Raw genomic sequence first — 26,392 nt, 5'->3', positions numbered from 1 at the left:
CCACACCTAGGTATATACCCAAGAGAACTGAAAGCAGACACTCAAAGCTTTGTCCCCAAATGCCTTAGCAGCACGAGGCACAATAGCCCGGAAGTGGAAACCATCCAGACATCCAGTGACCGATGAATGGACACACCAAATGCAGTCGAGCCACACAATGGAATCGTATTCAGCCATCTAAAGCCGTGACTTTCCAATACATGCTGCAAAGGGGGTGAACCCTGAAAACATTGCGCCAAGGAAAGGAGCCAGACACCAAAGGCCACACATTGTCTGAAATGCCATTTATATGAAATACCCAGAAGAGGCCAATCCGCGGAGCCAGAAAGCAGATGACGGGTTGCCTGGGGCTGGGGGGGGACTGGGCTGGGGAGGGAGGGGGTGATGGCTAACGGGGACGGGATGCTTTTGGGGGTGTTCTGGAATTCGTGACGACGGCTTTACACCTCCGTGCCTCGACGACAAGCCGCCGGGCCGTACACTTCAAAGGGCCGAGCTGTAGGGTGAGGGAATGAGCTCCCACCGCGCTGCCTGCGGGGAGAAAGGGAAAGGCCCGGCGAGCGCGGGGGCCCCGGGCGCGGAAGGCGCCAGGTGCCAGGGGCAGGCGGCCCGGAGGCCCTGCCCGAGGCGTTGGTGGTGTCCCCAGAGGGCTCTCGGGGCCCTCGGGCCGTCAGCCCCGGGGGGCGTCCAGGGCCCAGCCGCCCGCCCCCGCCGCTGCGCTCCTGAGACGATGCCCGGGCCGGGCCGGGCGGGGGCGGCGCGCGCTCGGGGCAGCAGGTGTCTCGGGCCGCGCCCGGGCCCGAGGGGGTGTGGCGCGGGCGCGCGCGCGGGGGCTCCGGGTGGCCGGAGGCGGCGGGCGGGAGCGCGGGGAGGCGCGCGCCGCCGACGCGGCCATTGCGCGGAGGGGGGGGGTTGGGGGGGGGGGGCTCGCTGGGCCCCCGGCGGCGCCGCGGGGCTGGGGCTGCGCGCGGGCGCCCGTTCCCGCCCGGGCCCGCCGCTCGCCCGCGCCCCGCGCCCGGCGCCCGGCGCCCCCGCCGGCCCTCCCTGGGCGCCCCCGCCCGGCGCGGTGGTACGGTCCGGGTTTAAAAGGCCCCGGCGGCCGCGGGCCGGCCCAGTGTGTGGGCGGCGGCGGCGACGCGCGCGCGCGCGGGGCGCGGGCGAGCGGCGGGGGGTGCGGAGCCGGGCGCTGCGGGGCCGGGGGCGTCCACGTGGCCGGGGCCGCCCGGAGCCATCGGCGGCGGAGGGACAGGTAGGTGGCCGCCCGCCGCCCGCGCGGGGCCAGCCCGCTCGCGGCCCGGGGCTCGGCCTGGCCCTCGGTGCCCGCGCCCCGGGGACGGCTCGCCCGAGCCCAGCGCCCTGGCCTGCCGGGGACCCTTTGTGGCGGCCGCGCGGCGGTGGGCGCGGTGCAGCGGGCGCGGGGCCGCGGGGCTCCGCGGGCTGCCGGCCTCCCGGCGTCGGGCTGCCAGAGCCAGGCTCCAGCGCCAGGCCGGGCCGGGGTCCCCGCTGCCCATCCCGCCTCCCCCGCCCTTCCCCGCACCCGCACGCCGCCCCTCCCTGGGCTTGCGGCCCTGCCGGCTGGGGAGGGAGTGCGGGGGGGGGAGATTCGGCCTCCGCTTCCCCCCCTTCCTTTCTTCTCCGTGGCTCTCGGGGTGCGGGATGCGTCCGTGGCCAGGTGACAAACCCGAGCCGAAACTTGGCGCTTTCAAGCCGCGGGGCTGCTCCTGCTTCCAGCAGAGGCGTTTCCCCCTGACCCCCTCTGTGCCTCCCCCGTCTGTCTCTCCGCCCCCTCCCCCAGCCAGAGACCTCCTGTTTCCCTGGGGGTCGGGCCCCGAGAGGGTGGCGCTGTGCCCTGCCCGCTGCCACGACGCTGCCCTGCGGTCTCTGCAGCCTGGGGCCAGCCTGGGGCTGGACCGAGGGCTGGGTGTGGCCTGGGGGGGAGACCCTGCCGGGGCGGCACAGTCCCTCCTGCCCCCGCCTGCCTCCTCGAGGCCCCGCTGTTTCAGGGGGGTCCTTGTCCCCTTCCTCCAGGCCCCCGGGGCTCCCAGGTGGGGGTCGCTGGCCCCCGTGCACCTCCCCTTCCCCCGCCAACCTGTGGCAACTGAGGGAGCGCGGCGCCGGGGCCCCGGGCACCCGTCTGACCGCTCCTGAGCCGAGCTTGACTTATGTGCGTCTGGGCGCGTGGCGGCGGGGGGGCAGGCGCGTCTCGGCTTTGTGTTGTCGCGGAGCGGCCAGCAGGCACCCAGGAGGCGGCTGGGGCCCGGCGGGCGGTGGTGGCAGGGCCAGGCCTTGATTTCCCAGAGCCTTGTCCCGGGGCTCCTGGTGGCATCACTTTTGGGTGCCCACCCCCCACCCTGCACCGGCGATCATTCTTCCCCCACCTTCCCCCTTCACCCAACTCAGGCGCGGGGGTCTCTGCACGTGGGGGTTCCCTGAGGTCGCTCTTTTTTTTGGGGGGGGGGACTGTCGGGGAGCCGGGTTCCAGGAGGGCCTTTCGGCGCATCTGGCGCTGCTGCCCCTTGGGTGTGGCCAGGCCGAGGCCAGCCTCCCTGGCTCCTTTCCAGCGCGGGGTGGGAGAGATGATTGATGGCCCCCCGGCCTGCCGCTGCCCCTGGCGGAGGCCCCTCCTCTCCAGCCGCGGCCACCATCTGGGGCTCTGGGCTGCGGTGGCCTGGAGCTCGCCAGCCCGGGACGTGGGCAGGTGGGGCCGGGGCCTCCGACCGCCACCGCCGTCTCTCTGCAGGCACAGCCGCCGACGATGCCCCCTGTCTCCCTGCTCCCGCTGCTCCTCCTCGCCGTGGAGGGGGCCCTGGGCAGCGGCCGGCCCTTCCGGGCGTTCGCCGTGACGGACACCACGCTCACGCACCTGGCCGTGCACCGGGTGACGGGGGAGGTGTTCGTGGGCGCGGTGAACCGCGTCTTCAAGCTGGCCCCCAACCTGACGGAGCTGCGCGCCCACGTCACGGGGCCCGTGGAGGACAACGCCCGCTGCTACCCGCCGCCCAGCATGCGGGTGTGCACCCACCGCCTGGCGCCCGCGGACAACGTCAACAAGCTGCTGCTCATCGACTACGCGGCCCGGCGCCTGGTGGCCTGCGGCAGCATCTGGCAGGGCATCTGCCAGTTCCTGCGGCTGGACGACCTGTTCAAGCTCGGCGAGCCGCACCACCGCAAGGAGCACTACCTGTCGGGGGCCCCCGAGCCCGACTCCATGGCCGGCGTCATCGTGGAGCAGGGCCAGGGGCCCAGCAAGCTGTTCGTGGGCACCGCCGTGGACGGCAAGTCCGAGTACTTTCCCACCCTCAGCTCCCGCCGGCTCATCGGCGACGAGGACAGCGCCGACATGTTCAGCCTGGTGGGTGAGGCCCGCCCAGCCTGCTCGCCCCTTCCGAGAGGGGGAGGGGGGGGGACCTCGGCGGCGGGGGAGGAAGGGAGAGGGGGCGGGCGGACGGCCGCGGGGGGAAGCGGGCAGGCCGGGGGTGGGTGCGGGGGGGGGGGGCCCTGGCCTCATGCCCGCTGCCTCTCTCCCCGGACCCCCCCACCAGGTGTACCAGGACGAGTTCGTCTCGTCCCAGATCAAGATCCCCTCTGACACCCTGTCCCTGTACCCCGCCTTCGACATCTACTACGTCTACGGCTTCGTCAGCGCCTCCTTCGTCTACTTCCTGACCCTGCAGCTGGACACGCAGCAGACCCTGCTGGACACGGCGGGCGAGAAGTTCTTCACGTCCAAGATCGTGCGCATGTGCGCGGGGGACGCCGAGTTCTACTCCTACGTGGAGTTCCCGATCGGCTGCTCCTGGCGGGGGGTGGAGTACCGCCTGGTGCAGAGCGCCCACCTGGCCAAGCCGGGCCCGCGGCTGGCCCAGGCCCTGGGCGTGCCGGCCGACGAGGACGTCCTCTTCACCGTCTTCTCCCAGGGCCAGAAGAACCGGGCCAGCCCGCCCCGGCAGACCGTCCTGTGCCTCTTCACCCTCGGCGCCATCAACGCCCACATCCGCCGCCGCATCCAGTCCTGCTACCGGGGGGAGGGCACGCTGGCCCTGCCCTGGCTCATCAACAAGGAGCTGCCCTGCATCAACACCGTGAGCCGCCCCCCGCCGGCCCCGCGCCGCCGGCCCGGCTCCTGCCTCGCGTGCCCGGCATCGGCCGGCGCCCGGGGCCGCCCTGTCCCCGGCCCGGGGTGGCCCCGGGAGAGGCAGCCGGGCCCTCAAGCTCCCACGCCTGCCTCCCGACGGGCCCCCTGCCTGCTCTCTTCCTCTCCCGGCACCTGCCGCTTCTGTCTTCTTTCACCTCCTCCTGCCTGGCTGCTCCGCGCTCTGTTTCGCAGGCCCCCCCCCCACTCTCCAGAGTCAGCGTCCACCTCCCAGTCTGTCCCCGTCCCCGTCTGGCACGTCCCGTGCTCACTCGCCCTCCCCACTCCCGTCTGCTCTCCCTCCTCCATCTCCCTCTTCAGCCTGCAGTGGCCCTGGGGGGGCGGGGGAGGTCCCCAAGGAGGCAGGGGCTCAAGTGGGCCTCCGGGCCAGCTCGTGCCAGTCCCGCCACGCCCTGCCTCCCTCACACCGGGCCCCCCTTGTCTCGCCAGCCCATTCAGATCAACGGAAACTTCTGCGGGCTGGTGCTGAACCAGCCGCTGGGCGGCCTGCACGTGATCGAGGGGCTGCCCCTGCTGGCCGACAGCACCGATGGCATGGCCAGCGTGGCGGCCTACACCTACCACCAGCACTCCGTGGTCTTCATCGGCACACGCAGCGGCAGCCTGAAGAAGGTGGGCCCCGGGCACCCCTTGGCATCGGGGCGTGGGCGCAGTCTCGGAGAGATGGGCGAGGAGTGGGGGAGCAGGGAGAGGAGCCCCGGGACCTGGGGGCCCCTGGACACGGCGCGGCCGGTGCAGGAGGATGAGTCCCAAGGCCAGGCTCAAGGAGACCCGGCCTCGCTCCCCGGGGCCGCCCCTGCAGCCGCCAGCTCCGCTGCCCACTGCTGCCTGAATCGCCGGCTTCCAGGCGCTCTTGGGACCAAAACCAGCCCTGCTGTGAAGCCTCCCTACCAGGAGAGCAGGGGCTGGACCCATGGCGCATCGTGGGGCCCTGGGTTGGGTGAGCGAGGGGACCGAGGAGGACAGCTGCCACTTGTTGGCAGTCTTTCTCTGTGCCCGGCCTGAAAGCCTCCCAGGTCCCTGTCTCACCCTTGGCCCCCCACGTCCACTCCATGCCCCACTCTTAGCCTCCGGGTCCTCTCTGGGCACTGGGTGCTGCTCCCTTGCCTGGGGACCCGCCTCTCCCTAACCTCCCTTCACTTCACCGCTAACTCGTTCCCTCCTTCTGGTCTCCGCCAAATGCCACTTCCCCAGAGAGGGCTTTCCTGCCCCCATCCCTCCCCTGCCAGGCTCCTTCTCTTCGTGGCGCCCGTCTCTCTGCCATCTCGCTCACTCCCGGGCACTGGGGCTGCTGGGCTAGCCAGGCCCTAGCTCTGGGGGGGAAGCCCTGAGCAGCTGTCGGGAAGGGAGCCAGAGGCCATTTGGAAAGTAGGGCGGTTTCAGGCCACCCCACCAGCAAGATGAGCACATACAGCCGCCCCCCCACTTGTCAAGAGGCAGCGGGTGACAGAGAAGGAAGGCACCTGGGGTGTCTGCTGCAGCTGGGTGGGCGCTGTTGGGGTGTGGGTGCCAGGCTGGCCGGGCAGGGAGCTACGGGAAGGATTTGGGATGGTGCTCACGGGTGCTGGGCAGCCAGGAGCAGGCCGCGAGCAGGGCCTTCTGCCTGTCGCTAGGGGTGGGGGGCGGACAGACAGGTCAGGAAGGAGCGAACGGGAGCCCCCCACGAGGCTCTCGCTGGGGGACAGGCAGCCTGGCTTGGCGCGAGCACCTGGGAGCTCGGCTATGTGCTGACGGGACAGGGGTGCAGCCGTCTGCAAAACTCTCTTCCTGCTCATCTGGGCAGAGGGGGTGCGATCTGGGGGTGGCAGAGAAAGGTCTGTGAAAGGAGATGCTGGACAGAGCACGGGGACCTTGGTTGGTTGGTTTGAAACGGTTTTTTGCACAATTAGCGTCCTGTACAATTCAGCCCCTCCACGTGTACGATTTTGGCAGTTTTTAGAATATTCACAGTTAGTGCAGCTGAGTCTTTCCAGAATGTTTTTGTCACCCCCGAAGGAAGCCCACGCCCCTTGGCTATCAGGCCCTGTCCCCAGCCCCAGGCAGCCCTGATCTCTGACTCCTGGGGCTCGCTTGCCAACTGTGCTTCCCCCGAGGGCCTCCAGGGGGCGCCCTACGTGGCCTCTGCGTGCCAGCGTTGGGAGGATGTGGGATATGGGAAGGCCAAGTTTCCGAGCCCAGGCCTGGCTCTGGCCCAGCCTCAACCTGGAAGGTTCCAGCCGGAACAGAGGACGCTGGGGTGCGCGGCAGGGCTGGGCAGGGCGGGCCCTCACCTGCGTGCCCGGCGCCCGTGGCCCAGGTGCGCGTGGATGGCTCGCAGGATGCCCACCTGTACGAGACGGTCCCCGTGGTGGACGGCAGCCCCATCCTCCGAGACCTGCTCTTCAGCCCCGACCACCAGTACATCTACCTCCTCAGTGAGAAGCAGGTGGGCCCGAGGCGGGCCCGCGGTGGGGCCGCGGGGCGCACGCGGGCTGCGGCTGACGTGGCTGTCCCCAGGTGAGCCAACTGCCGGTGGAGACCTGCGAGCAGTACCTGAGCTGCGCGGCCTGCCTGGGCTCCGGGGACCCGCACTGTGGCTGGTGTGTGCTGCAGCACAGGTGAGGGCTGGGGGGACCCAGGAGGGCCACGGTGGCTGGAGAGGAGCCACCCGCCCTCCTCCCTCCCCGCCCCGCTCTCCAGCTAATGAGCGGAACCCCCGCCCGCCAGGTCCTCCCTGGGCTCCCGGGGGGCAGAGGCGAGGCCGCTGACGCCTGGCACTGCCAGCGGGGGCGGGCTGCCTGCGGTCCCCTTCCTCCACCCCCCGCCTCATCGAACCTGGCGCGAGGCGCGCCCGGGGCAGCTGCGGGATCGGCTCTGGCCTTACTCCACGCAGGTGCTGCCGTGAAGGGGCCTGCCCGGGCGCCTCGGCCCCGCACGGCTTTGCGGAGGAGCTGAGCAAGTGCGTCCAGGTGCGGGTCCGGCCCAACAACGTGTCGGTGACCTCGCCCGGCGTGCAGGTGCGTGGCGTGTGGGGGACGCGGGCGGCGGGCGCGGACGGTGGGGGGACCCCGCCCTGACCGCCTGCCTCCGCCAGCTGACCGTGGCCGTGCGCAACGTGCCAGACCTCAGCGCGGGCGTGAGCTGTGCCTTCGAGGAGGTGACGGAGAGCGAGGCCCTCCTGCTGGCCTCCGGCGAGCTGCGCTGCCCCTCGCCCTCCCTCCAGGAGCTGCGGGCTCTCACCCGGGGCCACGGTCAGTGCGCGCTGGGCCGCGGGGGGGTGGAGACCAGCCGCGGCCACCGCGCAGCTCATGGCCTCCCCCACCCCCACCGGCCGCAGGGGCCACCCGCACGGTGCGGCTGCAGCTGCTCTCCAGGGAGACGGGGGTGCGCTTTGCCGGGGCCGACCTGGTCTTCTACAACTGCAGCGTCCTCCAGTCGTGAGTCCTGAGGCAGAGGGGGCTGGGGGCAGCCGTGGGCGGGGGCGTGGCGGTCCCCGCCCGTGTGATGTCTGAGGCCACTCCCCGCCCCCAGGTGCATGTCCTGCGTCGGCAGCCCCTACCCCTGCCACTGGTGTAAGTACCGGCACGTGTGCACCAGCCACCCCCACGAGTGCTCCTTCCAGGAGGGCAGGGTCCACAGCCCCGAGGTGAGCGCGCGGCCCGGGCCCTGGCGCTCCCGCCCCGGCTCGCGGCGGGCGGCTGACGGGCCGTCCTCCCCCAGGGCTGCCCGGAGCTCCTGCCCAGCGGGGACCTCCTCATCCCGGTCGGCGTGATGCAGCCCCTAACCCTGCGGGCCAAAAACCTGCCCCAGCCGCAGTCGGGCCAGAAGAACTACGAGTGCGTGGTCGGCGTGCAGGGCCGGCAGCAGCGCGTGCCCGCCGTGCGCTTCAACAGCAGCAGTGTGCAGTGCCAGAACGCCTCGGTCAGGCCGCCGTGGGGCTGGGGGGGGCCCGGCCGCCGGGGGGGGGCGGGCGGGGCGGGCCCCTCACCAGGGCCGCGTGACTCCCTCTCCCCAGTACTCCTACGAAGGCGACGAGTATGGGGACACGGTGCTGGATTTCTCTGTGGTCTGGGACGGAGACTTCCCCATTGACAAGCCTGCCAGCTTCCGAGGTGAGGCTCCCCGGCCCGGGGTGGGGGCTGGCTGGAGCCAGGTCCTAGGGCTCCCCCCACCCTCCCGGCGCTGCTTCTCTGTCTGGACCCCAGCTGGCTGCCCCCACCTGCTCCCCCTCCCCCCTCCCCTCCCCCTCGCTGTCCCTCTCCCCCCGTCCCTCACTTTGCTCCCCTTCCCACTGGCTGCTCCTGCTTCCTGCCGGCTGCCCCTTACCTCTGCTCCTCCTCCCCCTGGCCCTCACCCCTGTTCCTTCTCTGCACCCCTCACCCCTGCTCCTTCTCCCCACTGGCTCTTCTCCGTGCTGGCTGCCCCTCACCCCCGCCCCTCCTCCCCACCCCTCACTGCTGCCCCTTCTTGTGCCAGCTGCCCCAGCAGCGCCCTCTGTGCCCCCCAGCCCTCCTGTACAAGTGCTGGGCGCAGCGGCCCAGCTGCGGCCTCTGCCTCAAGGCCGACCCCCGCTTCAACTGCGGCTGGTGCGTCTCGGAGAACAAGTGCCAGCTGCGTGCCCACTGCCCGGCCCCCAAGACCAACTGGATGCACCCTAGCCAGAGGAGCCCCCGCTGCAGCCACCCGCGCATCACGCAGGTCTGCCCCCGCCCACCCGCGCCGGCCCCGGCGGCCTCTGGCCAGCCCAGGCCGACCCGCACTCGCCCATCCCGCCCGCCAGGTCCACCCCCTCATGGGGCCCAAGGAGGGCGGCACCCGCATCACGCTGGCGGGTGAGAACCTGGGCCTCACCTCCCGAGAGGTGGGCCTGCTCGTGGCTGGCGTGCGCTGCAACTCCATCCCCTCCGAGTACGTCAGCGCCGAGAGGTGAGCGCAGCCGCGAGGGCGCCCGGGCTGCCGTGCCCGCTGCCGCTACTGGCCCTGACCCCGCCGCCTCCTAGGATCGTGTGCGAGATGGAGGAGTCGCTGGTGCCCAGCCCCCCGCCGGGGCCCGTGGAGCTGTGCGTGGGTGACTGCTCCGCCGACTTCCGCACGCAGTCCGAGCAGCTCTACACCTTCGTGGTAGGTGGGCCCCTCCCCACCGCGCCAGCTGTGGTGTGGGTGGGGGGGGGGTCGGGCCCCGGACCCAGGCCGCCCCCGCCCCGACTCAGGCCCGTTTCTCCTGCAGACCCCGACTTTCCACCGTGTGAGTCCCAGCCGGGGCCCAGCTTCGGGGGGCACGCGGCTCACCATCTCGGGCAGCTCCCTGGACGCCGGCAGCAGAGTGACCGTGACCGTGCGAGACGGGGAGTGCCAGTTCGTGAGGTGGCCGAGGGCCCCGCGGGCTCGGGGAGGCAGGGCGGGGGTGGCCCCGGCCGCCCCGTCTAAGCGTGCAGCCGGCCCCGCAGGAGAGACGCCGAGGCCATCGTGTGTATCTCGCCGGGGTCCCCCGTGGGCCCCAGCCAGGCCCTCATCACCCTCGCCATCGACCGAGCCAACATCTCCAGCCCTGGGGTCACCTACACCTACACCCAGGACCCCACGGTCACTCGCCTTGAGCCCACCTGGAGCATTATCAAGTAAGACCCAGGGAAGAAGGGGTCAACCCTGGGGGCCCGGCCTGGGGCGTCCAGCCTGGCCTCCTTTGAGCCTGTTGTCTTCTCTTTGGCCAAGGGAGTGGGGTCCCCCGACCTCCCGCCCCCAGGGAGGCGACCAGCCCCAGACCTGGCACCCGTGGGGCCAGCCGGGGTGGGGAGTCCCTGGGCTTTCCGGCGGCCTTGGCAGCTCCTCGAGACCAGCCAGGTCGGTAGGGGCAGGAGCCTGACGCCCCTCGCCCCCGCCCCCAGCGGAAGCACCGCCATCACCGTGAGCGGCACCCACCTGCTGACGGTCCAGGAGCCCCGCGTGCGGGCCAAGTACCGCGGCATCGAGACCACCAACGTGAGTGCCAGCCCTCCTCCGACCCCTGCTGCCCGCCCCCCGGTGGCCTCTCACGCTGCTGGGCTGCCCCCTTGTCCCCGCAGACATGCCAGGTGATCAACGACACGGCCATGCTGTGTAAGGCTCCCGGGATCTTCCCCGGGCGGCCCCAGCCGCGGGCCCAGGGCGAGCACCCGGACGAGTTCGGCTTTCTCCTGGACCACGTGCAGGCGGCCCGCTCCCTCAACCGCTCGGCCTTCACCTACTACCCGGACCCCAGCTTCGAGCCGCTCGGGCCCTCGGGCGTGCTGGATGTCAAGCCGGGCTCGCACGTGGTGCTGAAGGTGGCTGCCGGCCGGGCCCGGGGGGCGGGGCCCAGGGGGTGGGGCGGGGCCCGGGGGCGGGGCTGACGGCCTGCGGCTCCGCCCCCAGGGCAAGAACCTGATCCCCGCGGCGGCCGGCAGCTCCCGCCTCAACTACACGGTGCTGATCGGGGGCCAGCCGTGCGCGCTGACCGTCTCGGACACGCAGCTCCTGTGCGACTCGCCCAGCCAGACCGGCCGGCAGCCCGTGCTGGTGCGTGGGGCGCGGGGCGGCGCGGGCGGCGCGGGCGGCGCGGGGCGCAGCTCAGCCGCGGCGCGTCCCCGCAGGTGCTGGTGGGCGGCTTGGAGTTCTGGCTGGGCACGCTGCACATCACGGCCGAGCGCGCGCTGACCCTGCCGGCCGTGGCCGGGCTGGCGGCGGGCGGCGGGCTCCTGCTGCTGGCCATCACCGCCGTGCTGGTGGCCTACAAGCGCAAGACGCAGGACGCCGACCGCACGCTCAAGCGCCTGCAGCTGCAGATGGACAACCTGGAGTCCCGCGTGGCCCTGGAATGCAAGGAAGGTGCCTGGAGGGGAGGGGGGCGGGAGTCTGCCCTGGCGCCTCAGGCCCCCTCCCCTGCCCGCCTCCGCCCCTGCCCACCAACGCCCCTTCCCCTGCGTACTGGCGACCCCCTCCCCTGCCCACTGACGGCCCCGCCTCCCCGCCCCCAGCCTTTGCCGAGCTGCAGACAGACATCAACGAGCTGACGAACCACATGGATGGCGTGCAGATCCCTTTCCTGGACTACCGCACTTACGCCGTGCGCGTGCTCTTCCCGGGCATCGAGGCGCACCCGGTGCTCAAGGAGCTGGACGTGAGTCCCTGCCCCCCCCCACCCCCCGGCCCTGCTTCCTGTGCTGCCCTCTGCCTCTCCCCCACCCTCTCAGCTCCCCCCCTCCCCGCTCCCCACAGACGCCCCCCAACGTCGAGAAGGCCCTGCGCCTCTTCGGGCAGCTGCTGCACAGCCGCGCCTTCGTGCTCACCTTCATCCACACCCTGGAGGCGCAGAGCAGCTTCTCCATGCGCGACCGGGGCACCGTGGCCTCGCTCACCATGGTGGCCCTGCAGAGCCGGCTGGACTACGCCACGGGCCTGCTCAAGCAGCTGCTGGCGGACCTCATTGAGAAGAACCTCGAGAGCAAGAACCACCCAAAGCTGCTGCTGCGCAGGTACCTGACTGCCTGGCCCAGTTCCCTCTGGACAGGGCGTCCTGCCCCGCCCCTGCCCCGCCCCCTCTGGACAGGGCGGTCTGCTCCCGGTTCAGGCCAGACCCCGCCCCTTTCCCTGCCCGGCCCCGCCCCCTCTCTGGACAGGGCGGCCCACTCCCATGCTCAGGCCAGGCCCCGCCCCTGTCCCGCTCTCTCTGGACAGGGCGGCCCACTCCCAAGCTCAGGCCAGGCCCCGCCCCTGTCCCGCCCCCTCTGGACAGGGCAGCCCGCTCCCACGCTCAGGCCAGGCCCCGCCCCTGTCCCGCCCCCCTCTGGACAGGGCAGCCTGCTCCCACGCTCAGGCCAGGCCCCGCCCCTCTCCCTGTCTGGCCCCGCCCCTGCTCCCTCAGGCCCCGCCCAGGCCCTAGGCCCCATTGCGCTCTTCCATCCTAGGACAGAGTCGGTGGCCGAGAAGATGCTCACCAACTGGTTCACGTTCCTGTTGCACAAGTTCCTGAAGGTACGCCGGGGTACGGAATGGCGGGGGTGATGGGGGGCGGCGATGGGAGGCAGAGGGCCCTGGTCCTGCTGGTATTGAGCTGTGCGCCCCGGGCCGCCGCAGGAGTGCGCCGGGGAGCCCCTGTTCCTGCTCTACTGCGCCATCAAGCAGCAGATGGAGAAGGGTCCCATCGATGCCATCACGGGCGAGGCCCGCTACTCCCTGAGCGAGGACAAGCTCATCCGCCAGCAGATCGACTACAAGACGCTGGTGAGGGCCTTGGCTGGCAGGGGGCTGGGGCTGGGCCGGGGCTGGGACCCACCCCTGGTCCTCCCCCCCACCTCAGACCCTGCACTGCGTGTGCCCGGAGAGTGAGGGCAGTGCCCAGGTGCCTGTGAAAGTCCTCAACTGTGACAGCGTGACTCAGGCCAAGGACAAGCTGCTGGACGCCGTGTACAAGGGCCTGCCGTACTCCCAGCGCCCCAAAGCTGAGGACATGGACCTGGGTGAGGCGCAGCACCTCGGCCACTTGTCTTATCTCCGGGGCTGCTCTGGACGCGGAGGGGAGGGGGCTTGGGGGCGTGGGGTGAGGGGACCTCACGGACACGCTGGGGCTTGCAGAATGGCGCCAGGGCCGCATGGCCCGCATCATTCTCCAGGATGAGGATGTCACCACCAAGATCGAGTGTGACTGGAAGAGGGTCAACTCGCTGGCACACTACCAGGTGAGGGCCGCCCGGGAGCTAGGGAGCCACAGCAGGACGGAAGAGCAGGCTCCCTGGCTCTTCCCCACCCCTGCAGGGGGCTCCGTGGAGGAAGGGCCTGGGCGAGCAGTGGCTCGGGCCCCTTGGCGGCTCAGCCTCCGGCACCACCTCCTCTGTCCCTGCGGTCTCCAGGTGACAGATGGCTCCTTGGTGGCGCTGGTGCCCAAACAAGTGTCTGCCTACAACATGGCCAACTCCTTCACCTTCACGCGCTCCCTCAGCCGCTACGGTAGGTTCCTTCTGGCCTGCGCGGTGGTCATGGGAGCCGGGCAGCGGCAGCCCCCACCATCTGAGAGGCCAGCCTCTGCCCTGGAAGGCCGTCTGGTTTCACAGCGCCTAGAGGTGGAGAGGGCCGGCGGGCAGGGCCGCCTGGCTCCGGGGACCGCGGGCAGGAAGGCTGGCCCCCCGCCGCGGCCTCCGCAGCTGCCCGTCCTCTGCCCCAGAGAGCTTGCTGCGCACGGCCAGCAGCCCCGACAGCCTCCGCTCGCGGGCGCCCATGATCACGCCCGACCAGGAGACGGGCACCAAGCTGTGGCACCTGGTGAAGAACCACGACCACACCGACCACCGCGAGGGGGACCGTGGCAGCAAGATGGTCTCGGAGATCTACCTGACACGGCTGCTGGCCACCAAGGTGCCAGGCGGGGGGCGGGCGTTGCCAGGCCCCCGCGAGGCTGCGCTTGGCCGAGGCTTTCACCCGTGTCCGGCCTGCCTTGGGGCTGCCGCTCGCTCACGGCCCGTGCCCTCGCTGCCCCCCACCCCCCAGGGCACCCTGCAGAAGTTTGTGGACGACCTCTTCGAGACTGTGTTCAGCACCGCCCACCGGGGCTCGGCCCTGCCCTTGGCCATCAAGTACATGTTTGACTTCCTGGACGAGCAGGCCGACCAGCGCCAGATCAGTGACCCCGACGTGCGGCACACCTGGAAGAGTAACTGGTACCTGCCCCGGACCCCTCCAGGGCCAGGGGGGCTGGCGCGGCGGGCCGGGCAAGACGGGACAGCTGCCTGGCCCGGGGGCGGGCTTGGACGGCGCCGCCAAGCGTGGAGGGAGGGCCTTGGCTCACGGCGGGTGGGACGCAGGTGGATCAGGAAGCAGGAAGGGCGCGGAGAGGGTGGCACCTCGGGGTCTTTCTGGCCGTGCCCGATGGCGGCAGTGGCAGCGCAGCCCTCGCCACGGAGGCAGAGAGAGTGGGCAGAGGGCTTCCGGAGACGAGGAGTGTGCTGGGGACAGGGTGGGCCGCGGAGGGCCGGGCGGAGGTGGCCCGGGAGCAGGAATGGCTAGGAGGGGTGGAGAGCTCCCGGGGACCCAAGGGTTGTTCTGCCGTCCTCTCTCACTTCCCGAAAAGATCCCTAAGCCGAAACCCACGGGGCGGGGGCGGAGCTCAGTGGTTGAGCGCCTGCCTCCCGTCGACCAGGTCCCCGGGGTCCGTCCCCGGAACTGCCTAAAGTAAAACTCCTCAGCCCGCCCTTACTTGCCTGCTCCAGACGAGCCACGGGCTGGCCCGGCGGGGGCCGTGGAGCGGGGAGCAGCGGGCGGAAGGGGCCGGCGGGGCCGACCGGGAGCCGCAGGCCGCGCTGTCCCCGCTCCCGCCAGCCTGCCCCTGCGCTTCTGGGTGAACGTCATCAAGAACCCGCAGTTCGTCTTCGACATCCACAAGAACAGCATCACCGACGCCTGCCTGTCGGTGGTGGCCCAGACCTTCATGGACTCGTGCTCCACGTCCGAGCACCGCCTGGGCAAGGACTCGCCCTCCAACAAGCTGCTCTACGCCAAGGACATCCCCAACTACAAGAGCTGGGTGGAGAGGTGGGCGCCAGCGCGCAGGTCGCGCGGCCAGCCGGGCCCTGGGGCAGCTCGGCTTCTGTGGCCTCTGCCCCCCCGCCCCTGTGACCCGCCCGGGTCCCCGCAGGTACTACCGAGACATCGCGAAGATGGCGTCCATCAGCGACCAGGACATGGACGCCTACCTGGTGGAGCAGTCGCGCCTGCACGCCAGCGACTTCAACGTCCTCAGCGCGCTCAGCGAGCTCTACTTCTACGTCACCAAGTACCGCCAGGAGGTGCGTGCTGCCCGGCGCCCGCCCGCCGAGACCCCGTGGCAAAGGCAGGGAGCGCCGCAGGCGCTGGCGGGGACGGAGGGGACAGGCAGCCCAGCTGTGGGCTGGCTTGCCGTCCCACTCCTGGCCAGGCCCCCGGTACCAGCAGGGGTGCCCCCTTCTGGAGATGCTGGGATTGGGAGGCCCCCCAGGGGAGAAGCCCGGGGCTGGAGCAGCAGCTGCCCCAGGGCAGAGGTTGAGGGAACGGGGAGCCTCCCGCTGGGGCGAGGAGGGTGCGCAGAGGCCACCGGGGCGGGCAGGGTGAGTGACGGGAGACGCCAAGCTGGCAGGTGGATAGAGTAGTCGGGGGGGTCGTGACGGGGGTCTGGACTGGAGACGGCTTTTGGGAAGTGAGTGGCCCACGGAGACCCGATTTCAAGCCCCGAGCCCGGCTGAGCCACCCAGGGAGGCAGGGTGGGTGCCGACAGAGGAGCGGAGCCCTGGGGCCCTGGGAGAGTCAGGAGGGGGGAGGGGCGTGGGGGGGAGGGGGTGCTGCGCGCGTCACATGCTGCTGACGGTCACGTAAGATGAGGCCTGAGAAGGCTGGCTGGGTTTGGGCACAGGATCTTGAGCTGGACAGGAGCCACTCCAGTGGTGGCGGGGAGCGGGGCCGGTCGGGAGGGACTGAAAATGAGGAACAGTGAGGCCAGCCCCTCTCGGGAGGAGGGGCACCCTGGCCGAGAAGAGGAATGGAAAGTTCTGGAGCTGGAGGGGCCTAGGGGTGAGAGAGGGGAGCCGGAAGCTGCGCAGGGTGGCTGAGGCAGGCCTGGGGAGGGGAGCTGGCCAGGTCTCCTAGCTCCAGGGCACCCGTCCCCCCCAGATTCTCACCGCGCTGGACCGAGACGCCTCTTGCCGGAAGCATAAGCTGCGCCAGAAGCTGGAACAGATCATCAGTCTCGTGTCCGGCACCAGCTAAGGGTGGCGCGGTCCGGTGAGGAGGGGGCTCCTCTCCAGGGGGGGCGGCTCCGCCCGGCTCCCCCCGACTGAGCCCGGGGCAGGTGGCGTGGGGGAGGGCACCGGGGGCCCCCTTCACTAGTGCCTTTCTCTGGGCCCTGCGGGGGGAGAGGGTGACAGGACCGAGGCCCCTGGCCCAGCACCAGCAGCCCCCACGCTCCTCCCGCGTGCCCAGGTGTGGCGACAGCCCTGCCCCCTGGCCGGTCCCCCCCCACCTCCTATTTATTTAATTTAACTCCACCTCGCTGTTCCCCCCTGTAAATACGTGTCCCTCCTGGGGTGTTGCCAGCCTCACCCTCCTTCCTCTCCTCGAGCTGTTCCAGGCCACGCCACCTGGCCTGGGCCGCTTGTGACGATGCCAGCCCTGGCCCCAGCCCCCGCCACCTCACCCTGGCGATGGCCGGCCCAGCCACCCCTCAAAGGGCACCTCGGTGCCAGCAGCACCCCGCTTAGGAGGCGGGTGCACCTGCAGCTGCCTCAGACGGTGGCCGTGCCCGGGGTCCCCTCCAAACTCGGGAGCGGACTCGACGTTCTCCCAAGGCCCTGCTCTCTGGAGCACCAGGAGAGCAATACCAGGCGAGGGCCGGGCCTGCCCGGCCTCCGCACCCTTCCTTCTCCTGGCCCTGCTGCCAAACTTCCTCGGTGGGGTCTGCACTTGCCCGGGACCCCGTCACCCTCAGCTGCCCCGTCCTGCGCCCGCCCCGAGGGGCCGAGGCGGCAGTGCCTTACTCCTTCGCGTCTTCTGCCTCTCCTGAGGAACCTGGCCCCTCTCGTGGACCCGGACTTCCACCTCACACCTCTTCTGTTGCATGAGTTTGTCCTTGTCCGTGTCATGTTTTTCTTTTCTAATTAAATGTTGGAAAATGAGCCGGTCTGCGGCTTTGCTCCTTGGAACAAGTGGGTGGGCGGCTAACCTGGAAATGAGGAATTGCAGACAGCGAGACCAGACTCCTCTCGGGGGAGGGTGCACCCTGGCTGAGAAGAAGAGAAGAAAGCTCTGGAGTTGGAGGGGCTCAGGGGTGAGAGATGAGAACCATTGGGATGCAGGGGAGCTGGGCGCTGTGTGTGTGGGAAAGGGCCATTTCCCAGGACTCTGGGGAGGCCCAAGGCCGTGTCCAGTCCATCAGCACCTCCCGTTGGCTCGACTCTCTGGATTTCTTCACAATCTGCTCACTTCTCCACACCTCCGCTGTCCCCACCCTGGTCCCAGCCACTGTTTCCTCTTGTGTGGATAGCCGGTCTCCCCACGTCGGCCCTGGCCCCCTCAGCCTGTGCTCAACGGGGAGGCAGAGGGACCCTGCAAAGCTGTGGGGCAGGTCACGTCCCCCTCTGCTCACCCCCCTCCAGGGCTTCAGTTGCTCCCAGGACTCCCTAACATCTGGCAGCTCCTTCCTGTCCCAGTTGCATCTCCCACCACGGGCACCTCCCTGCCTACCTCTTACACCCACACCTGTAAAAGGAGGGTGAAGGTGGGGGCTGGGACAGACCTGGATGGTTCTGGGTTGAGGAAATGGAACTTGGCGAGACGTGATGAAGGAGTGAGTGTGTCCAGCTACTCTGTGCAGGAAGGCACTGCTCTAGGAGCTGGGGTACAATGAGGGGGGAGGAGGCACGCAGGTGGGGAGGTGGGTACCCTTGTCGATTGGGTGTCCAAGATGGCCTCGCTGAGAGGGTGGTGTCTGAGCAGGACCTGGAGGTCTGGGAGTGAGCCAGGTGGAAACCTGGGGGAAGAGAGCGCCTGACTGCCAATAGCCAGTGCAAAGGCCCTGAGGCAGGAGTGGGCCTGCTGTGCTTCAGAAAAGGCTAGAAGCCTAGTGTGGCTGGGTCAGAGGGAGAAGGGGCAGAAGGGGTGGAGAGATGCTAGAGGGGAAACAGGCCGCCTCACGTCGGGCTTTGTCAACATTTAAGGGATTTGACTGAGTCTGAGTAAGCGGGGAGCCCACTGGAGGGTTTTGAACACAGTGATGTGCCCTGGCTTACATTTTATTTATTTTTTGAGGAGGTACTGGGGATTGAACCCGGGGCCTCTTGTACACAGGAAGCAGGCGCTCAACCACCAAGCCACAGCCACTCCCCTGAGGCTTACGTTTTAAAGCCCTTCAGCAGCAGCAGTCCTGTGGGGTGAAGGAGGCACACTGTGGGGTGCTTACCTGCCTGGATGCACATGCCAAACTCTGTTGAACCTAAGAAGCGTGTAAGTTACACCTCGAGACATGTAAGACACATATAAAAACAAATCACTGAACAAAAAGGAGTAAAAGCGTAAAGAGAAAGACATGTGATCCAGGACAGGGATTCCAGCCCAGGCGGAAGGCAAGGGCCAGTTCCCAGGATGACAGCTGTGCCATCCCCCCACCTGCAGGGAACCAGCCCAGCCTGCGAGGAGGATGCCAAAGGCGGTGGGGGGTGGGGGTGGGGGCAGGAGCGCAGAGCATTTTTAAGGTTGTGAAATTCTTCTGCAGGGTAGTGTAACGGTAGATATATGACTTGGTGCATTTGGCAAAACCATACAACTGCCACCCCAAAAGCGAGCCCTAAACTACAGACTTCAGTTCACAGTGTATCAGTACCGGTTCAGCAATTGTAACAAACATACCTCACAATTGCAAGATGGAAATAAGGGAAGGGTGTAGGGGAACTTTCTGTACTTACCATGCAATTTTTCTATAAAACCACTTTAAAAATAAAGTTTCTGATGGAAAGATGTTCCATGGAAGGTTGGATTTTAATGTTACATCTGTAACACCTGTAGCAAAGTTAATGGCTGGTGGTCATTCACCACATGCTTTCAAGTTTATGATCACCAGCAGAACTTTTTTTCTCAAACCTTTTTGCCAGAAATAAATGTTTTTTTAAGTAATTGCTTTTAGAAAATTGCCATGGTGAGATTATAAAAACTAAGCCAAAAAAAACAACAAAACCCACAAAAGAAAAAACCAAAAACTAAGCCAGCAGGGACTCCTGTCCATTATTGGTTAATGTATAAAAGTGACAAATAAAGAGGGAAGGAAGAGGGAGAGAGAAACAGATCCTTGCTGTAGCAACTACACCTGCTGCACCATCAGGTGAGAATCTTCATCCTTGTCACCGTCACCATTCCTAAAAGTGGCTCTGGTACCACCAAGGGAATCTTACAAGCAAGACTCAGCAGGATCAAGATATTTCCAAATAACAGCATCCCAGAACAAATCTCATGAATAAGTTTAGACATGCAAAAATATCTAGCACCTAAGGTCAAATACGCAGTGTCTGATGTCCAATCCCACATTTCCAGGCATGCAAAGAAGCCGGAAAATCCAAGCTGTAACGAGGAAAGCAAGCAATCAAGGAAAGATGTGCAGATGGGAATGGAAAAAAGGAAAAGTGCCTTTATTGGCAGATCATTGGCTCTGTAGAAAATCCCATGGGAGCTACAAAAGCTCCACTGAAACTACTAAGTGTGTTTTGCAAGGTTGTAGGATCCTTAAGGAATGGTCCTAACGCTTTTCTTTGCTGATCTGAAAAGAGGCCAGTAAGCCACAAAAACCCTATTTTTGTGTCTCTGGGCTGTTTGCTCTTCTCATACAAATGAAGTTTTTTATTTTGGGAGGAAGCGGGCCCAGTGGTGACAAAGATGCAGGGAAAACAGACTTTTGGTGGGAAGGTATAATTTCTGGAGAGCAATTTTGAACCGTAGATCCTAGGGCCTTAAATAATAAATAGAAAACATTTAACTCGGTAATTCTAAGCCTCTTGGAATCTATTGTAAGGAGATAACTATTCATGCAAAGACTTATATACAAGCACCCCATTGATCATATGGAAACACGGTATACAATTTACATGGTCAACAGTTACATTGTTACACATCCTTTATACGTCCATTCAATGTGCTTGCAGAGTTTTTAGAAAGAGGAAATGCTCACATGAAATGAAAAAACTTTAATGCTAAGCTCGCAAATCTATACATTATATGTTACTGTTACTCATTTCATATAGTCTTCTATTACATAGTACACTGTCCTGTACTACTTGAATATCCCAGAACCTTTCCTCCAACCAGAGAACAAAGGCCAGGGAATCTGGAGGGGTGGTAGCCCAAAAGACAATCCAACAGGGAATAGTCGCCGCCCTTTATTTTCTACAGTAGAAACACTGAAGCACCAAGTAACACAAGTGGGACCGGGTGCCCAGGGGCCCATGCAGCCACGGATTCAGCCCCAATAATAAAGGGGCAGCTCCTGGAGGGATCGGCGCCCTTGGGAAGGGAGCTCTGCCCAGAAGGAGGGGCCACGAGGCTGGGCCGCAGCCCCATTTCCCTGTCCCGGGCTCAGCGAGAAAGTTCGTGATGGAAAATCGGGGCAGGCGAGGGTCCTCAGCAGTCCATCGGCTAAGAGGGAGGGAAAAGGGAGGTCAAGATCAAGGTGAGAACTCCCCCCCCACCTGCTCACTCCATCTTCTCAGGACCCACTAGCACCTAACCCTTGGGTGGCTGCCTTACACCAGTCCCTCGGGTGGAGACCGGCCCTGAGGACCCGCCGCCACCCCCACCCCAGCCCCCTCTACTGCTGACACCGCCAGGACGCCGCCGGCCACTGCCAGCTCCTTCTGGGTCGCCGCTGGGTGGGGCTCGGCATCTGGGGCCAGGGAACCGCAGGCGATCTCCGCCTCCAGGGGGGATGGGAAAGGGACACTGAGGGCGCCGGCGGAGATCCGGTGAAGGCCCTATCCTCTACCGACTTGGCCTGAGCCTCAGCCTCCTGGTCGCTCCCAGGCCACCATTTCACCCGCCTCGGGCCCGCTCTGCCCGCGTCCAGCCCCTTCAGGCCTTGTCTCCCTCGCGACCGCCGGCCCGGAGCGCCCCAGCCGCGGTGCAGCCCTGCCCGAGTCCCTGCCCGGGTGCCCCTGCTCCCCTCTCCGTGCCGCCCGGCCCGCGCCGGCCCCAGGCGGCCCCTCGGCCGGGATAAGAGGTGTGCAGCGCGCCTCCCGGCCCTCGAGACGACGCGGCGGCGAGCGCTACCCGCGCCCCCGCCCTCTGCGCCTGCGCCGGCCTCTTGTCCGGACCCGTGACGTCACACCGGCGCCCCCGCCCCGGCCCCGTGACGTCACACCGGCGCCTGCGCGCACGGACCCTTGCTGGGCGCCGCCCACTTGGCTCTGCCCGCCGCCTGGAGGCGGCGGGAGGCGGCGGGAGGCGGCGGGAGGCGGCGGGAGGCGGCGGGTCTGCGCCCTCCGCCCCCACCGCTGAGGTAGGTGGTGACGCCCCGGGGGGCTTTAAGGGGGGCGATCAGCGGAGGAGAAGCGGGGCTAAGGGGGCCGCGTGGAGGTGATGCCTGCCAGCCCGGAGACCGGTGCCGGCGAGAAGCGACGCGGGCCTCAGCTGAAGTCGTGGCCGTGGCAATCGGTCTACTACATCGCGTGACACCGCAGGAGGCAGTGATCAGTATAACCCCAGGGTAGTAAATGACTATATATATATATGCATCGAAACCCTGGAAAAAATGCACCGTTATCAGTGTGATGGGATTATGGGTGATTTTTTTTCCTCGGCTCATTATTTTTTAAAAATATTTTTATTAGAGAAGTTGTGAACTTACAGTCATGCTCATGTGCGGAATTCCCACACAACAGTCCTCCACCAACACACTGCACTGTGGTGAAACATTTGTTCCAGATTATGAGATAATGTCAACAGACTATTCCCACTAACTATGATCTATTGCGTACATCTGGCATATTATTTCCATACCCCCTATTATTAACACAGTACATCTTTGGCATTGATGCAAGAGTATTGCTGTACTGCTGTTAACCATAGTCCGTGGGTTACATTGATTGTATTTTTTCCCATGCTTCTCCACTTTCTTACCAATTATGTGTGATTTTTTTTGCCCCAATTTTTTGACAGTTAATATATAAGGCATTTATAATCAGAAAAGAAGTTTTCAGAGCAACATGAAATTTCCAGGGGTGATGGTAGTGTTAGTTTTCTGTTTTCCGCCTTGCAGTCAAAACGAAGGACTTGGAGCTGAGCTGGGTCAGCACATCTTGTTGGCGCTTCCTCCAAAATAGGTCCAAAATCAGCCCACTCCTCTCTCTCTCCTCTGAAGAGTCCCCAGTGCCAGTTCCATCTCTCCCTATGCTTGTCCTTCCCCAGCCTGGCCCCCACTCAGCACAATAAGATTTTAATTTTCTAATGTAAATCACATCATGTCACATTCCTGCTCAAAACCCTCAAATGGTTTCCCATTACCCTTGGAATCAAATCCAAACTCCTCACTGTGACTTACAAAAGCCCAGTGTGATTTGGCTCCCGGCTCCTTCTCCTTCCCTTCCCTTCCCTGCCTACTTCCTCACTCTCCCGCAGCCTCCCAGGCCTTTCTCTCTGACCCTGACCAAGGGTGGCCTGCCCCACCCCTTGCCCTCACTCTTCTGTTTGTTAGACTCTGTCTCTAAACCAGCCCAGGGATGGATCCTTCTTGCATAGGTTCTCAGCTCCTGTGTCACCTCCAGGAAGCTGTCGTGATTGCCAATCTAACATAATCCCCCCAGGCACTCTTTATGGCATTCACCAATTTCATTTTGTTGCACAGCATTTCTATTAATTGAAATGATGTTCTTTTTGCTCACCTTTTTTTGGCTCTCCAGCGCTCAGGACAGTGCCTGGTATGTGGCAGGCAATTTGTTGCTAATTGAATAAAACAGAGTACTAAGGAAGAAAAAAACTCAAAGACTGTCCTGAGACTTGGCAGTCCCACTGGTAGGAATTTACCCCACAAATATAAAACAACATATGCACAATTTTATCCACTGCAACGTAAGTAGTAGAAAAATGCTGGATGCCATGTAAATGTCCATCAACAGGACTGGCTAAAAAAACAACTATGGGACATCCACATAATAGTCCTATGCAGCGGTAAAAAAGAATAAAAAGCTCTCTAGTACAAAGGGAAAGATTTCCAGGATATATTTTAAAGGGGAAAAAAAAAAAAAGAAAAAGAGTACATAGGCAAGGAAAAGAACTGAAAGGCATCCACAGTAGAAAGAAGTACAACTTATCTCTTCACAGATGACACAATCCTACATATAGAAAATCCCAAATTATCCCCAAGAAAGTTATTACAGCTAATAAACAAATTCAGCAAGGTTGCAGTGTACAAGATCAGCATGCAAAAACCAGTTGTTTCTATACTCTGGCAATGAACAATCTGAAAAGAAAATGAGGAAAACACACACAATTCCATTTACAAGTGTATCTAAAAGAATAAAATAGCTAGGAATAAATTTAAGCAAGGAGGTGAAAGACATGTACAATGAAAACTACACAACATTGCTGGAAAACATTAAAGAAGACCCAGGTAAATATCAAGGCATCCCATATTCATGGATTAGAAGAGTTCATATTGTTAAGATGTCAATACTTGTTCTAATATTGATTGAAGAGATGAATGTGTAACTCTATGGTTATATCAGATGCCATTGAATTGAACACTTTAGATGGATTGTATGGTTTGTAAATATATTTCAATAAAATTTATTTTTTTAAAAAAGATATCAATACTATCCAAAGTGGTGAAGCAGATATAGCTCAAGTAGTTGAGCACCCATCTGCTTCCCACATACAAGGTCCCGGGTTCGATCCCCAGTACCCCCTAAAAACAAACAAACAAACAAGCAAACAACAAAAACACTCATTTCTGGGAAGCAGATGTGGCTCAAGCAATTGAGCTCCCACTTACTTCATGGGAGGTCCTGGGTTCAGTTCCCTGGGCCTCCTAAAGAAGATGAGCAAGACAGTGAGCTGATGCAACAAGATGATGCAACAAGAGACACAAGGAGGAAAACATAAGGAGAGCACAACAAAACAGGGAGCAGAGGTGGCTCAAGCAATTAAGCACTTCCCTCCCACATGGGAGGTCCTGGGTTCGGTTCCCAGTGCCTCCTAAAAGAAAGAAAGATGAGCACACAATGAACAGACAGCAAATGCAAACAATAAGGGGGCGGGGAGAAATAAATCTTAAAAAAGCAAAAACACTCGGTTCTCATCCAGGACCTACTGAAAAAAAAAAAAAACTATCCATAGTGATCTAAAAGTTCAACACAATTCCTATAAAAAATTCAGCAGCCTTTTCTTTTTTCAGAAGTGGAAAAATGGATCCTCAAATTCGTATGGAATTGCAAGGGACCTCAGATAACGAAAACAATCTTGAGGAAGAAGAACAAAGTTGGAGGACTCCCGATTTCAAAACTTATTATAAAGCTACAATAATCAAAACAGTGTGGTATTGGCACAAAGATAGGCATAGAGACCAAAAGAATAGAATTGACACATCTTGATTTTCACCGAGGATGTCAAGACTGTTCAATGGAGGAAGAACAATCCCTTCAACAAATAGTGCTAGGAAAACTGGACGTCCACATGCAAAAGAATGACTTCACAGCATGTACAAAAATTAACTTGAAATAGATCAGATACCTGATTGTAAGAGCTTAAACTATCAATGTCTTTGAAGAAAGCATAGGGTAAAGTCTTCATGACCTCAGATTTGAGAATGGAATTTTTTTTTCTTAAAATAACATTTATTAATGAAATTCAAGGAGATCCTTGCATTAACTTGTCTCTGCCAATTTAGTAATAGTAATTTTGGTCCCAAGTCTGTTAAAACAAGTCTCAAATCTTCTGTTATTTATTTTATAAAACTTTTAAGGTTGAACTACGTTCAAACTTATAGGACAGTTGGGAAAACAATGCAAACCCAGTACAAAGACCGCTAACATTTCCCTATCCCACCAGAGGCCCAGATCCACCAATTTTAACCTTTTGCCACATTTGCCATCTCATTTTATCTATCCATCAATTTCTCAACCCATCTATCAGTCCATTTTTCTGAACACTCTAGTGTAGATTGTGTACATCGTGCCTCTTGAACATTTAACTATAGCCATTTACATTTCCTAAGAACCAGGATATTCCCTTGTGTAACCACCTTAAGTGCAGTTACCAAGTTCAAGGAATTTAACATTGATGCTAGGCTTACAGTCCTATTTCCAGTTTTTCATATGTCCCAAAAATGTCCTCATGTGCCTTTTCTCCTCCATTATTAAACCCAGTCCAAGATGATGTATTGCTTTTAATGATCTTTGTCTCTAGTGGTATGACTCATTTTTACAATGTTGCAGTACCTTCATCAACTTCCATTTCTAAAACTTCCCCATCTATCCAAACAGAACTCCTACCCGTATTATGCAGTAACTCCCCATTCCCCCTGCCCTTGCTCCTGGCCACCTGTCACCTATACTCTAATTTCTGTCTCTATGAGCTTGCATAGTCTCTGATATTTTCCTTGTATTTACCACAAGGCTTAAATTTACGTCCTAAATCAATGATATGCAGAAATTGTCTTCCTATAGCTCTCCAGTCTCCCACCTTCATGTATAGTTCTTGTCACAAAATGCATGCTTACACCTTGTGAGTCCTAAACCACTGACTTCTTGTTACACTTTTTCCCCTTCTATCTGGTTGTGTCATCCTCTTTTTGGTGTGCTGCTTCGCTGTGCGGGGGTCTTGTATCTCCCCGCACTGCACTGTGAACACGGGGGCCTTGTGCCTCACAGCACAGGTCTGGGATGTCTTTTTCCTTTTTTTACCAGGAGGTTGGGGGTCGAACCTGGGTCCTCCATATGATAAACAGGAGCTCAATTGCTTGAGCCATAGCCACTTCCCCTTATTACATTTTATGCATTTGCTTTCCAGAGCCTATAGGAAGTAGAAAGTGGAGTTGCAAACCAAAAGTACAATAGTACTGCCATTTATATTTACCCTGTCCTTACCCTTACCAGAGATCCTTATTTCTTCAATCTGTTGTCTGCTGTCCTTTCCTTTCAAACTGCAGAACTCTCTTTAGTATCTCCAGTGGGGCCAGTCTAGTGGTGACAAACTCCCTCAGCTTTTGTTTATCTGGGAATGTCTTAATCTCACCCTCATTTTTGAAGGACATTTTGGTTAAATATAGTATTCTTGGTTGGCTTTTTTTTTTTTTTGCACTCAGCACTTCAAATATGTCATCCCACTGCCCTCTTGCCTCCATGGTTTCCAGTGAGAAATCAGCACTTAATCTGATAGCGGCTCCCTTGTACATGACATGTTGCTTCTCTCTTGTGGCTTTATCTTTGGCGTCTGACAGTCTGACTATCAAATGCTATGGCATGGATACCTATTTGGGTTTAAAGCCTGTTTGGAGTTTGTGGAGTGACTTGGATGGGTCCATTCATGTCTTTTGTTAAATTTGGGAAGATTTCAGCCATGCTTCCTTTGACTATTCTCTCCGCCCATTTCTCTCTTGCTTCTCCTCCTGGGTTTCCCACAGTCCATCTATTGGTTTGCTTGATGGTGCCCCACAGGTTTCTCAGGCTCTGTTCGCAGTTCTGCATTCTTTCTTCTTTCTCCTCTTCAGATGGGATGATTTCAATTGTTTCATCTTCAAGTTCACTGATTCTT

General features: G+C 62.4%; 1 protein-coding gene across 2 annotated transcripts; it reads left to right on the top strand.

Moving 5' to 3' along the window:
• Window positions 1-1,181: 1,181 nt before the first annotated feature.
• Window positions 1,182-16,782, top strand: PLXNA3 (plexin A3). 2 transcript variants are annotated; one of them, XM_058292336.1, is made up of 34 exons: window positions 1,182-1,249; window positions 2,741-3,352; window positions 3,543-4,082; window positions 4,583-4,765; window positions 6,450-6,578; window positions 6,650-6,750; window positions 7,026-7,149; window positions 7,227-7,383; window positions 7,470-7,569; window positions 7,664-7,778; window positions 7,853-8,053; window positions 8,148-8,244; window positions 8,640-8,830; window positions 8,913-9,058; window positions 9,133-9,253; window positions 9,360-9,496; window positions 9,580-9,750; window positions 10,018-10,111; window positions 10,195-10,434; window positions 10,523-10,666; window positions 10,741-10,975; window positions 11,125-11,267; window positions 11,366-11,622; window positions 12,055-12,121; window positions 12,224-12,370; window positions 12,447-12,606; window positions 12,722-12,825; window positions 12,997-13,093; window positions 13,308-13,498; window positions 13,631-13,800; window positions 14,459-14,671; window positions 14,775-14,925; window positions 15,782-15,892; window positions 16,239-16,782. In XM_058292336.1, the coding sequence occupies exons 2-33, from the start codon at window positions 2,756-2,758 to the stop codon at window positions 15,875-15,877; spliced, it is 5,619 nt and encodes a 1,872-aa protein (XP_058148319.1). In that variant the 5' UTR covers window positions 1,182-1,249; window positions 2,741-2,755; the 3' UTR covers window positions 15,878-15,892; window positions 16,239-16,782. The 2 variants fall into 2 exon arrangements, with proteins under 2 accessions (XP_058148319.1, XP_058148318.1); XM_058292335.1 differs by having other exon boundaries at window positions 15,782-16,782.
• Window positions 16,783-26,392: the final 9,610 nt, after the last annotated feature.

This window comes from Dasypus novemcinctus, chromosome X, assembly GCF_030445035.2.
Source record: "Dasypus novemcinctus isolate mDasNov1 chromosome X, mDasNov1.1.hap2, whole genome shotgun sequence".
NCBI lineage: Eukaryota > Metazoa > Chordata > Mammalia > Cingulata > Dasypodidae > Dasypus > Dasypus novemcinctus.
Note: the sequence above shows the minus strand (reverse complement) of the source record. Positions and strands in the feature narration are given on the sequence as shown.

Excerpts from the sequence above, each read along its gene's own strand:
- PLXNA3 (XM_058292336.1), top strand. The coding sequence starts at position 2,756 with ATGCCCCCTGTCTCCCTGCTCCCGCTGCTCCTCCTCGCCGTGGAGGGG. Across the intron at positions 9,751-10,017 it reads CCCACCTGGAGCATTATCAA|CGGAAGCACCGCCATCACCG; the intron begins GTAAGACCCAGG and ends CCCCGCCCCCAG. Across the intron at positions 10,435-10,522 it reads GCTCGCACGTGGTGCTGAAG|GGCAAGAACCTGATCCCCGC; the intron begins GTGGCTGCCGGC and ends CTCCGCCCCCAG.